At 48.3% G+C, this 11,988-nt stretch overlaps 1 protein-coding gene across 1 annotated transcript in view; it reads left to right on the forward strand.

Moving 5' to 3' along the window:
- LOC149285747 (uncharacterized) overlaps positions 1 to 11,988 on the forward strand; it is a 46,760-nt gene that overhangs the window by 15,935 nt on the left and 18,837 nt on the right. The window contains exons 4-7 of the mRNA XM_089494832.1: positions 3,935 to 4,083; positions 6,094 to 6,178; positions 7,119 to 7,326; positions 7,421 to 7,841. Coding sequence (XP_089350958.1) covers positions 3,935 to 4,083; positions 6,094 to 6,178; positions 7,119 to 7,326; positions 7,421 to 7,841 — 863 coding nt within the window. The remainder of the gene's footprint in view (positions 1 to 3,934; positions 4,084 to 6,093; positions 6,179 to 7,118; positions 7,327 to 7,420; positions 7,842 to 11,988) is intronic.

The raw sequence follows: 11,988 nt of genomic DNA on the forward strand, positions 1-11,988 counted from the left end.
CGGCTTCTGCTGGAATAGCGAGCCGCGTCTGCAGGATAAAGGCGCTCTCGCTGAATGGCCTTATAAGGACACAGACCCCGCTCGGCCGCCCGCTCACACACACGGATTTGGTTATTTTGGGTAGAAGGTCGTGTTCCAATTTACACTCCGCCCCCCCCCACCCGGGGCATTTCATGAAATGGTTAATATATTCAGAACCAAACAGGCTACAAAAGCTCATTAACCCTTTCAATATGCTGCCCCCCCCCTTCGGGACACAGAACCCGATTACTAATTATTATTAGCTTTTACTTATATAGCATCAATGATTCCTGCCGTGCTTCTTGCAGTCCCTACGTTCAAAGGGTCTGACAAATCTAGAACCGACAGACTCAGATGAGCCGATACATTAGGTACAGAGCGTTTTGGATTTACTTTACGTGGGGGGGGGGGCACGTCCAACACTTCTCGCCCCATTTACCCAAGAACCTTTGCAGATCTTACGGTTTCATTTCCGCCGGAACCCCCGTGCGGTTTGCTTTTTGTACTCTATTGGCTTGGAGCTGAGTGACAGCTGCCCGGCGCTTCCAATATTTACTTCTGAATCCATTGAAACTGCCAGCTGCCTAACAAATGTTTTTAAGGACAGTCCTACGAGCCGGAGTCCTGCGCCGGTTATAAAACAATGCAAATATTTACAGAGCCGAAGTGTTTATATTGTCTGGCTATAGGGGATATCTAAATATATAGAGGTCATGATGCCTTTAAAACTATTTCTGGGCCAGATCAACCCACACAAAGATCCATCGTCCAAAGGAGTTTTTCAGAGCTGCGTTTCGCAAGCGTGGGGGCTTTTGGCGAAGGAGCGAATGACTCTCAGCCGGCAGCGAAAGGGAAGATGAGACTTTAAAAAAAGTGTTCTGAACGTCATTGAGAGGCTGGAAATATGACATTTCTCAACAAGAAGCGAGACCCGCTCTCCGGAGAAAATGCCAGGAATCTTGGGTCTCACACATCCAGTGTAGAATTAACCCTTTTTATTGATGTACAATAATTGTAACACGCACACACACGCACGCACACACGCACTCACACTCACACTCGAGTGTGCAATAAATAATTTAACGAATTGCAACAAAGTTACTCGGGAATGAACCTGTAAATCAAAATGAACCCCCCTGCGTTTCATATGTCATTGTGTTATTACTGAAATAACGTGTAGAGGGGGAAGCTTTGAGTGTCTGACCTTTAGAGCTTACAATCTACACACAGCGTGGCAGCAGACACGTTACCAGCACGGGCCCGACATCCATTACCGTCGCCTTGGAGAGCGTTTCTTCCCCGGCACGGAGCATCCGGTCGCCGTGATGAACGGTTTAACAACACGGTTGCTACAGAAGCTTTACCTTTCGTCCCCTTTGTTAGCCAAGGGTTTGGCTGTAGTTGCCCTCGTTTCCATGGAAACGCACAGGGCGACCTTCACACCTGACTGTCCCCAAGGGAATTGGCTTCAGGGCATGTTGCCCTCATTCCCTGTTTGCAGGCAGATGTATAGACCAATAATTGAATCCCCCATGTGGCATTGTATGCAAATGAGTTATTCTGCATTGTCGTAGCCATACTGCATATCATTTAATTGTTAAAGCATTGATGCTCTGATAAATTGTGCAAAATTCAACCTAAAAATGAACAGTGGGCTCAGTTAAAATGTGATAAATGCTGCTTATAATGCATACAGTGCTATAGGTTTTGTTTTTTTCCCCCCTTTTCTCACATTTTCTTTTTCTTTATTCCCCCTCCTTTTTCCTCTTTCTTTTTTCCTTTTTTTCCTTCCTCTTTTCAGTGACGTCTGATATAAAATCTCCCTCTCTGTCAGACGCTGGTTTTCAGTAGTTTCCACAGAAATTGCTGTTTCCCGCAAAATCCATAAAAAAAGATCCCTCCGCGCGGGGAAACGAAGCCTAGTTTTCTCGTGTTACGTTTTTGGCCAGACACGTTCCTGTTTTCTTCTTTATTTCTTATTCCCTCTTAGCCTGACCTAAAGCCAAACGCGCCGAATGCTTTTACCCCGCGCTTGGCAGGAGAACCCGCCGGGGAAGCGGCGTCTCATCACAGGTGACCCTTTCCGTGACGGCATCGCTTTCCTCGTGCGCCACGTGGCTGATTTATTGCGGGTTTAGAGGCGAATCGAATGAAAACATTGGTGGTGGGTAGAGCGGTCCTCGCTAATCGTCCTGCGCGGTTATATTTACAAAAATATAAAATTAACTATAAAAACTCAAAAGTAAGCAATTCCAGAGCGCCCCCCCCTTCCAACAGCTTAATGTTGGAAGGGTTACTCGGGATTAGCGGGGGGCTTCTCGTGGATGGACGGGGAGCCGTGTCTGTCAGTCTTTTAGTCTTCTAACCTCTCGTTTTATGTCCTGCCAGCCGGACGTCACTTTCGCCTCCCGTTCGCCGGGGTTTGCCCGCTGGGTTATTATAAGGAGGGTATTAAGTGTTTTTTACCCTCCGCACGATGCGCTGTCTTGCTGCTGATGCATTTGGGGCGACGTGACGTTTGCTGCGTTTATTTCTTGGTATATTTTGCCGCTTAGGTCCCGCTGTTATCCGCGAGATGCCGGACGCCGCTAGATCTGGATTAATACCAAATTCCTAAAAGCTAGCGACCCTTCATGCAGAACGCGTGAACATTATAAAGAAACCCGTCTGTCTCGTTCTCCTCGTCACGCTCTAAATTGTCCAGGGGTGACGGTTTTTAATATTTTGGTAAATTGCATCGATTGTTGCTTTCGTTATTGGATATAAAGAAATTAAACGTCACGCGTTCTTGTAATGAATCGGGTTCATGGTCGGTGTTTCGTACGGCTCGTGCTGGTGTGACCGCGATGTTTGGTGGATAAAATCCCAGTATAACACTTGATAATTTGACTGGTCTCCGGGTCGGTGTAACTGGGGACCTCGATTGCTTCCTGATGCCCGGCAGGGGGGTGACAGCCGGCAGGTACGGGACGAACTGTTGGGACCCATTTTCAATCAGAACGCACCGATAACCTACTAAGTAAAGCTAGATCTGGTGTGTAACCGGGATCTCCCACCTTATTGTTTTATTCCCGGTATTAAGAATGAGTTCTAAAAAACCTTGCTCTGTTTTTTCTTTTTACCCCAGTTGTAGCTTTTGCCCCCATAATATAAATGTTTTCAGGCAGCTGCATATCAGCCATTTGTATGATTCTCGCTCTGTTATCTGATCCCCGATCTACTAAACACCACGACTCCTTATCATACTGCCTGTGGGGAACAATAGAACGGCTCAGTCTTAATCCCCTAGCCGAACACTCTAACGAAAGTCTATGGAGGATCGGACTTCATTAGCATTGCCATAAAGCATCAGCTCAGTGTGGTGTTTGAGCCGGGGAACTGACAGCAACGGCGGCTCCAGGTCTGCAGATAAAGGGAGTTTATTGCCGCGTGACGGCTGGAGACGCGCTGCTGGCTTCTTGGAGGTTTTCCGGCGTTCGTCACATGCAGCGGATCTGGTTTTATGATACGGAATGTGTAACATCGTATAATGCGTCGTTACCGTGGTTATATGTGTGTGGGGTTGTAAAGTGTTACATTTCCGGTGCTCTTTGATGTCACTTACTCTCCAAACACTACGGCACATAAGGCTGCTCCTGACGATGCGCAGACCCCGCAGAGACGGTAATATGTAGCCATAAGTCAGGCTTTTATAAGCAATGTATATACAGGGCTGCAGATGCATATTTAATGGTTATGGGACACGCCACGGAAAGTCTGTATAGCACAGCAGGGGGCAGCACTGAGTATTGCACATATACACCTGACTTACCAAGCAGCCAATAGGGATACAGCTTTAAATTTAAATATGCTTCTGTAAAATGCATGAAAAATATTAATGTCCACTAACCACGTCTGATCTCTTGCTGTGCAGCCCACCACGCTACCCCAGGGGACGATAAACATGAACCAATGCACCGACGTAATCGATGGCGAAAACCGCACGGGGCAGAAGTACTCCCTCTGCATCCTGACTCCCGAGGAGCATTTTATCCGGGCCGAGAACAAGGAGATCATTAACGGGTAAGCGTTAGCTGGTCGCGCAGGCTGCGGGTTAAACTGGAGAGCTGATCACAGATACAGAGGGGAACGCGAAACAGAAGCCGCGTGTGTGCACAATGTCAGGCGGCTGCTGCGAGCCAGCATGGCCGTCCTTATTCTGCTAGGTAGAAAAATTTCCATCGTGTCATAAACGCGTTACATTTATCGGCAGAGCATGAACGCAAGACATTTTCCTTCGATTTGTTTAATGGCCAACAATGGAAAGTTGTGCAAGGTCAGGGCACTGACGTTAATGGGAGATGCACGGGGGGGGGGTTGGTTGGTATCTGGCTCTTGCTGCTTGCTAAGTAGATTCAGTAGCTTGCAAGCCGGCCGACTGGCGGGTTGTACGAGGGGTCAGTTTCTGAAAGCCGTCTGTACTGAGGGGCCATAGAAATTTAAGGTGTCTCAGGCCGGCCCCCAACCTGCGATCAATAGCGGAGGTTACAACGGGACCATTGTTAATGAGAAGCAACCATGGGGCAGGCTGCCATCTCACGCCGGACGCGGGATTAGCCTGGAGACGAGGACCATCACCGGGGACAGCACCTTAGACTATTACTCCCATCTTCCTCAGCCACTCTCTCTGTTAAAGGAATAGGAGCTAGTGTTCCATCACGGCCAACGTCCCGCTGATTGACAGCTGGATCGTAGCCAGTGATTAAGGCAGGGAATTCCCAGAATAATCCATCAGACCAGTAAAAAAATTCGGGTTTTCAGTAAACTCATGGTGGATTAACATTGGTGGGGGGGGGGGGGTTTGGTTATGTGAAGCGAGAGGCATTAGTAGCAGGAAGATGGAGGAGGCTCTTTGCAAGTGTTGGGGGCAGTTCTGGAGACCCCCATCTCCAGGAGGATAACGATGTTCACAGGGAGCGACTAAAATGGGCAACGGGTCGCAGGATAAAAATTAAGAGAAGAGAGATATGGGGGGGGGGCATTTAAATACATAAAGGGGTTTAACAAAGTACAGGAGGGAAGTTACAACAAGAGACCCAAATCTAACTCTAGAGGGTCAGAGACTGAAATGGAATGGAAGGAAGTTTTACTTTACTGAGAGGGTGGTAGATAAGTGGAACCGCCTCCCAGCAGAGGTGGTAGAGGGTAATACAGTGAGGGTATTAAACATGCATGGGATAGACATACGGCTCCTGAATCTAAGACGAGACCAACGACTGATTAAGGTTTGAGTCTTTACAGCAGGAGAAACTGGCGATGAAACTAGACGGGGGCCGAATGGGGCCGATTCTATGTTTCTGAGTATTTTATGCTAAATAATAATAATTAATAAATAATAATATATAATGGGTGTGTGAAGCTTTCTGATCCCGCGCATGGAGTTAGTAAAATAATCTGCCTCCCGGTTAATGTGTCCTTTTTTTTCCCTCCCGCGTGATTCTCGTTCTTCTCGCTGCTCCTCTTTCCATGTTCGTGGCGCTCGGCCATGCGTTTTATAAACTGTGAAGTGCTGGCTCTGCACGCTCTGTTATTCCCGTGTAAATTCTCCTGCCCGCACTTGAAACACTTCATTTTCTGGCACCCTGGGGTAAAAGGAGTGATTTACTCCCCTTCGCTGGAGTCGGGTCTTCTATACAGTTTTACCGAAGTCTAAGGGGTTAAACGGAGCTCATTAGACTCGCGTTTAATAAATACAGGGATGAAAAAGCAAAAGATGCAGCCCAAAAAATCCCGCTGCGCTTCTTACAGTCCGTACCTTCGCAGCGGATATATACATTGGGTACAGCGAGCCCGGCTCACAAGAGCTTACAGTCTAGAGTTTAACCGAACTGAATTTATACCAAAGTTACGGAATGTCTGAGCCAGTATTTTAGGAAACATCTGTGTGGGGTTCACTGTGGAACAGCCTCCCAGCAGAAGTGGTAGAGGGTAATACAGCACGCATGGGATTGGGGATCCTGAATGTAATGCGATGGGATTTGAGATGCCGTTTGGGGGGCTGTATCCCTCTCTCACCGGCCGTGCTTTCCCCAGGTGGCTGGAGATGTTAATCGTTTATCCGAAGACCAACAAACAGAACCAGAAAAAGAAGCGGAAAGTAGAACCCCCGACCCCGCAGGTAACCGACCAATTACCATCTCACCCCGTGTATCAACTCCGATAATTATTCTAAGACTGCCGGCGAAATAATGAACTGGCGGGGAGCTGAGCGCCCGTAAAAGATTTATCTAGACAGTCTAGTGAGGAAGTTAAATCGGCCTCGACCGGCTGGGTGCTACTCCCGGCATGCTCAGCCAGTAGGAGAAATTGCTCATTTTTCAGTCCCATAGTCAAATGCTTACAGAAAGCACTGAGGCTGATGGGAGTTTAACGGCAATCACCAAAATCTAGTATTCTGTGGGGGGGGGGGGGGAGTGCGGGGGGGGGGTTGCAGAGGAGGAGAGGCACACAGCCTGATGTCAGAGAGGGTCTAGGGTCCATCTGCAGCTTTACTATACATGGTAAGATCCCGCCAGCTCCGTGACTCTCCCCGTCTGACTCTCTCGCCCGAGCGCCGGCTGCGATGTGCGTCTGGGACTGACCAGCGTCTCTGGCTTCTGGGCTGCAGGCCAAACCACGATACCCTCCTTCTCTTCGGCTGTTAGTGATAGGAGTCCTCGAATAAAGTCACACTTATTTATGTCCTGATGTGAAATTGTGTTCATGGTCCTCGCGTGTGTCACACGGTTACCGGTAGCGTGCTGCTGGCGGTGGGGGTAATAAAGACCATGGGGTTATTGGGCACGCAGGACCCCCCAGAACCCCACATATTACAAATTACTTTTTTTCATTTCTTGTTCCTATCCTGAATTTTGTGAAGGTTTCTCCCGGTTGGATTATTCTGCCCTTTTAGGGGGGAAGATGGGAATTCGGGGAAAAAGCCCCACAGTGGAGTTTTTGGCCGATGCCCCCTCCTCATCCTACGTGTTTCTGTGTTGTAAACCTTTAGACGCGACGTGAGCTTTTTTAAAAAATAAATAAATAAATTTCTATCCTTTTCTTTCCGTTTCTGCTCTCAGGAGCCGGGGCCGGCCAAGATGGCAGCAACCAGCACTGGGATTCCCAGCGCAGAGAAGGTCCCGGCCACCAAATCCACCCTGTGGCAGGAAGAGTCGCAGAGCAAAGAGACGCAGGAGAGCAGCAGCGGCGGCAGCAGCCCGGGGCAGATGCCCTCATCCCTGAGCGAGCCCATGTCCGAAGGCAAAGCCGGTGAGGACTTACCGCGGAGTGTGAGCGGAGCCCCTTTAGAAGCCCCAGCCCCATTTATAACATTATCTACCTAACTTTTGATTTAATGTCACTTTTTTGGTCCAAGGTTTAGTGAACGGAGACCGAACCGACGGCGGACGCAAGACCCGCGTGGAAAGCGGCTACTTTTCCCTGGAGAAAACCAAAGACTTGAAGAGCGAAGAGCAGTCGCCTCAAACGCCACCCTCGCCCTCCACCCCCGACGCACCGACCAGGTACAGTGCCCCCGACGCACTCGGCACCGAACAGGACCCCTTTTCCCCCCCAGGTCACTGGCACTGCCGGCAGCCGCAGCCAGACGAGGGGTTATCCTCCGGGCATTGCCCTCTCTTCGTTGTTAACCGGCAGTACGCTGTCCTGGCCGACGTGCCTCGCGCCCGGAGGATCAGCCACAAAGAGGCTTTCCAGGTCGAGAAGAGGCGGCTGGAGCAAAGGAGCCGAGCCAGGAGCCCGGGGAGGGAGGAGGTTGCGCGCCTCTTCGGCCAGCAGAGAAGGTGAGTTACAATTTACTGTAAGGGTTAATTATTTGGGGGTTGGGGTGAAACCGGTGCGTTGCGGACACAGAAGAGCCCTTTATGGGGTTTTTATGCCTATAAAATGTCAGTCGGGTTCTAGTATCGGCTTCCAGGCCTGGTTTGTGACATTCGTGGCTGGCGTTAGATGCACAAAAGCCGTCACAGAAACACAAGATAAACCGCTTTTTATAACGAGAAGAATATAAATCCTGCAGTGACGATGGGGAGTTTCCAGCTAACGCGGGGTGCGCAGCGCAATACGCTGCATGACCCTCTGGATCCGAGGGGTTAAAGGCCGCTGTCCGTCCTCAGGCTGTTCCTTGTGCTGTTTGTCTCCCCCAAGCGGACGCGCACCACACTCCATCTTACGAATGGCGCTTGCACTACCTCGAGGGAGCTCTTGGCTGCTGCTACTAACACGCTTTGGTGCTTTTAATGTTCTCACTAACTGTGCGTTTGTCCCAAGCTTGGTTCTTTAATGCTTAACCCTTTCCTGGGCTTGGCACATTAACACTTTCTCTGCTAGAGGGACGTAGACGGCCAGGAACGTCTCGGTATATGTGGGCTTAGCGCTCACCATCTGCCGGGGTGTTCTCCGTTCTCTTATTAGCGTATTAATCCCAGCGTAACTCGACGGTCTCTGGAAGCGGCTGCGGGATTTGGGGCCCCTGAGTTTGATGTGGATGAGGCGGGTACATCGTAACGCGCTTCCAAGCGCCATGTTTTACGAGTCAGACTACTAACCTGCTAACCCTGCTGGGCACGAGAGCTATTCCTGCCGAATACCCCGATCTCACGTTACACACCCAGACGCGTGACGTCTCTGGTTGGTATTTAAACCCCCAGGGCCCCTGTCTAACCACAGCCAATCGCAGCGTGAGGGAATTAACCCTTTCCACCATCTCCTGAAACAAGAATGCCTTGTTTATGCTGTCTGGCCGTCACTAAATATAAGGGCTGTCCAGCGGAAATAGACCCTCTGCCGTGTAAACGGTTATTTGGGGCCACGGATGACGTCCGACGGCGGGGTGGAAGATGCTCACTTGTGTTCTAAGGTCACCCCGAGTCACTGAAGACATGCGTTTCACTTGGTTATCCTTTTTGCCTGTTCGGGGTTGGCGACTGAATCATGGCAGAGAAACAGAAAGCTAACGGAATAAACCCTGTGTCCTGCATGCTGCTTCATACCCACCTCGCTATGCTTTGCTCTATACCTTATGCACACGCTTCTCACTTTCTCAAAACCTGTCTGCCTGTTTTTTATCTATATATTAAACCCATACAGCATATATATATAGCAAGTAAGCAAACCCTTCGGAATTCCCAGCATTTATGTATAAATGTGTTTAAAATATGATACAATCTTCATCTAAGTTACAATAACGAACAAACACGCTAACAATTGTACCCTTATTGAATACATAATGTTAAACATTCACCGCGTGGGTTGGAAATAGTATGTGCGCCCGCTAGGCTAATCACTTCAACAAAAGCTAATTGGAGTCAGGAGTTCTCAAACCTGGAGCCAAATCAATGACATAGAGATAGTTTGACATAAAAAACACTAAAAAATGTTGTGTTTGTGATTCTCAAGAAGCGTCTTCTGATGTGAGCCGTGCCTTGCAAGAAAGAAACCTCAGAAGGCCTATGACCAAGAATTGTTGATATGCAACAAGTCCACAGTTCGACAAAGTGTTTGTAAATGGAGACGATGTAGTACTCACTAGGAGCGGGCGCCCGGCAAAGACGGCTCCAAGGACGCAACGCGGAACACTCAAGGAGGTGAAAAAGAACCCTAGAGTAACAGCTGAAGGTTTGACGGAATCGGTTAACATCTTTGTTCATAAGTATACCATACGCAAAACATTGAGCAGGCATTGAGTCCGCGGCAGGACCCCACGGAGGAAGCCGCCGCTCTCCGATTTTAAGTTGTTTGAAGAGCACCTTGACGCCGCACAGCGCTACCGGGAAAATATTTTGTGGGCCGATTAATTAAATCCCCAGCGCGGTGAATGTTTAACGGATGCGTTCGATAAACAGATGAAAGATTATCATTGTGTGTTATTAGCTGAAGCGCGTTGTTTGTCGGCGCTTGTGACTTAGATGTAGATCACATTTTATGAACCATTAATGCTGAAAATCAGGTAATTGCAGTCGGGTTCGTTTACTTTTTCTTGCCGCTGTATATATTATAACTGCAAATGACCACAAAAAATCACCTCCTAATATTTTAATGAATATAAATGTTACCCAGTAATGCACGTGGACCATAATGCACCTTGGTTATGCCTGTTACAACTAGTTGCTTGGGGCATTCTGTCAACAAGGGGTTAAACAGTAATGCTATTTTCAGACGTAAAAGTTATCGCACTCGGCCCATCCTTATATTGTATTACTTTAGAGAGTCTGCATTTTAGTTAATTTGCAAGTGTGTGGGGGGGGGGGGGGGGGGGCTAGCGATGTTAATTTTGTCTGTATGATGGATCAAGAAAACCAAGATGCGGTAAAAACACAGAATTATTCCCACCCCCACCCTGTACCTCATTCAAAAAAAAATAATGGTAAAACAATTAGATTTCTGCATTACTGTCCCTTTAAATCAGTAACTCCCCGTGATCCGGCTACATTTTTCTATTTGTTGTTAAACAGAGCATTTCATCCCCCGTGACAGGTGCGGCCGGCCTCCCCTGCCACTAAATCCGCTGGCTTCCCCCAACGCCAGGCGAGTGCAAGCTGCAGCTTCAATACAGCCGTCTGCTACTGAAAGAGCGTTTTGTAACATTAACCTGTGACTTGTGCAATATTTTTGCTAAATGGGGGAAACCTTTTTTTGTTGCACTTGCCCTTAAGAGCGTTTCCTGTAAAGCAGGAAGTGACTAGTGTACAAGGAAGTCACCCCCACCAGTCTGCTGAAATAAAATCATAGCATCTGCCGGCAGATCGGCCCCCGTCTGGTCGCCCGTTTCTCCCGCTGTAAAGACTCAAACCTTAATCAGTCGTTGGTCTCATCTTAGATTCAGGAGCCGTATGCCTATCCCATGTATGTTTAATACCCTTGCTTTATTACCCTCTACCACTTCTGCTGGGAGGCTGTTCCACTTATCTACCACCCTCTCAATAAATATTGCACACATTGTAAATATTTTTTTTTTTTTAAATACTGTATTTGTTGATTTACAGAACGCTCTTCTACGCAGTAAAGCTTGTGTTTTAGCTGTAGTTCCCACTCAGAAATATGACGGGGCTGTTCAGATCAAAAAACAAAAAAAATTATCCCGGTTGTCCACCTGCTTGTTAGTGATAAATGTCTTCGTTAAAACTAATGCCAATCGCTGTCCGTATTATAGATGAAGGTGATGATTTTGAGCTGATAACGTGAGATTTTTCCTTTTTGTGACGTGTTGCTGATCACTCATTCTCCAGCGTTGTTCTGTTTCCAGGTTCTCTTCCTCTGCACCTCCTCCTCCTGCTGCTGTGCGAGGTGGCCGTCTCTCTCTGCACCCCGCTTCGCTGCCATCTCGTCTTACTGTCCGAGCGTAGGAGACGAGAGACGCGACTTTCTGTCTTCTGCGAGAATCAAATCCGCCTGTTCATTATTTTATTTATTTTCCCCTCTTTCTCCAAAAACCTCCTCTGTTTGCCTTACCCTGCCAGGCAGGCCGTGGGTACAAATAGCAGTAATGTGTGCTTAGGTTGGGGGGTGACCAATAAGGTATTAACCCGTTCACTGCCAAATTGTTCTGCTGCTCTCTATAGCTCTGCTTGCAGTGGGTCCAGGAAATTAAATGCTTTAAAAAAAAAAAATGTATTTTCTGTTCAAATGTTTATTTCATTTTTTTTTACTGTTTTCCTACCTCCTTAAACCAAATTCGTAGCACTCTACCATGTAACGTCTTTTCCGGATCTTTGTTGGTGGGTCCGCCTGGATAAGCGTCTGTCGCCCAGCGTGCCCCGGCAGCCTGCGCCTCTGCCGGGGATCGGATCTCAGAGCCGCCTGCGCTGCGGGGAATTTCTTTCTTGTTTAACAAACGGCTCCGCGGTCTGCGCAGACAGCAGTGTAACGGCTCATAAACGCGCAGCAGAGACAGGCGCTTCTTTAATGCATCTTACGATCCTAAATTGGGGA

The sequence above is a fragment of the Sceloporus occidentalis genome, unplaced genomic scaffold (assembly GCF_023333645.1).
Source record: "Sceloporus occidentalis isolate IW3139 unplaced genomic scaffold, rSceOcc1.0.p SCAF_76, whole genome shotgun sequence".
In the NCBI taxonomy this organism is placed as follows: Eukaryota; Metazoa; Chordata; class Lepidosauria; order Squamata; family Phrynosomatidae; genus Sceloporus; species Sceloporus occidentalis.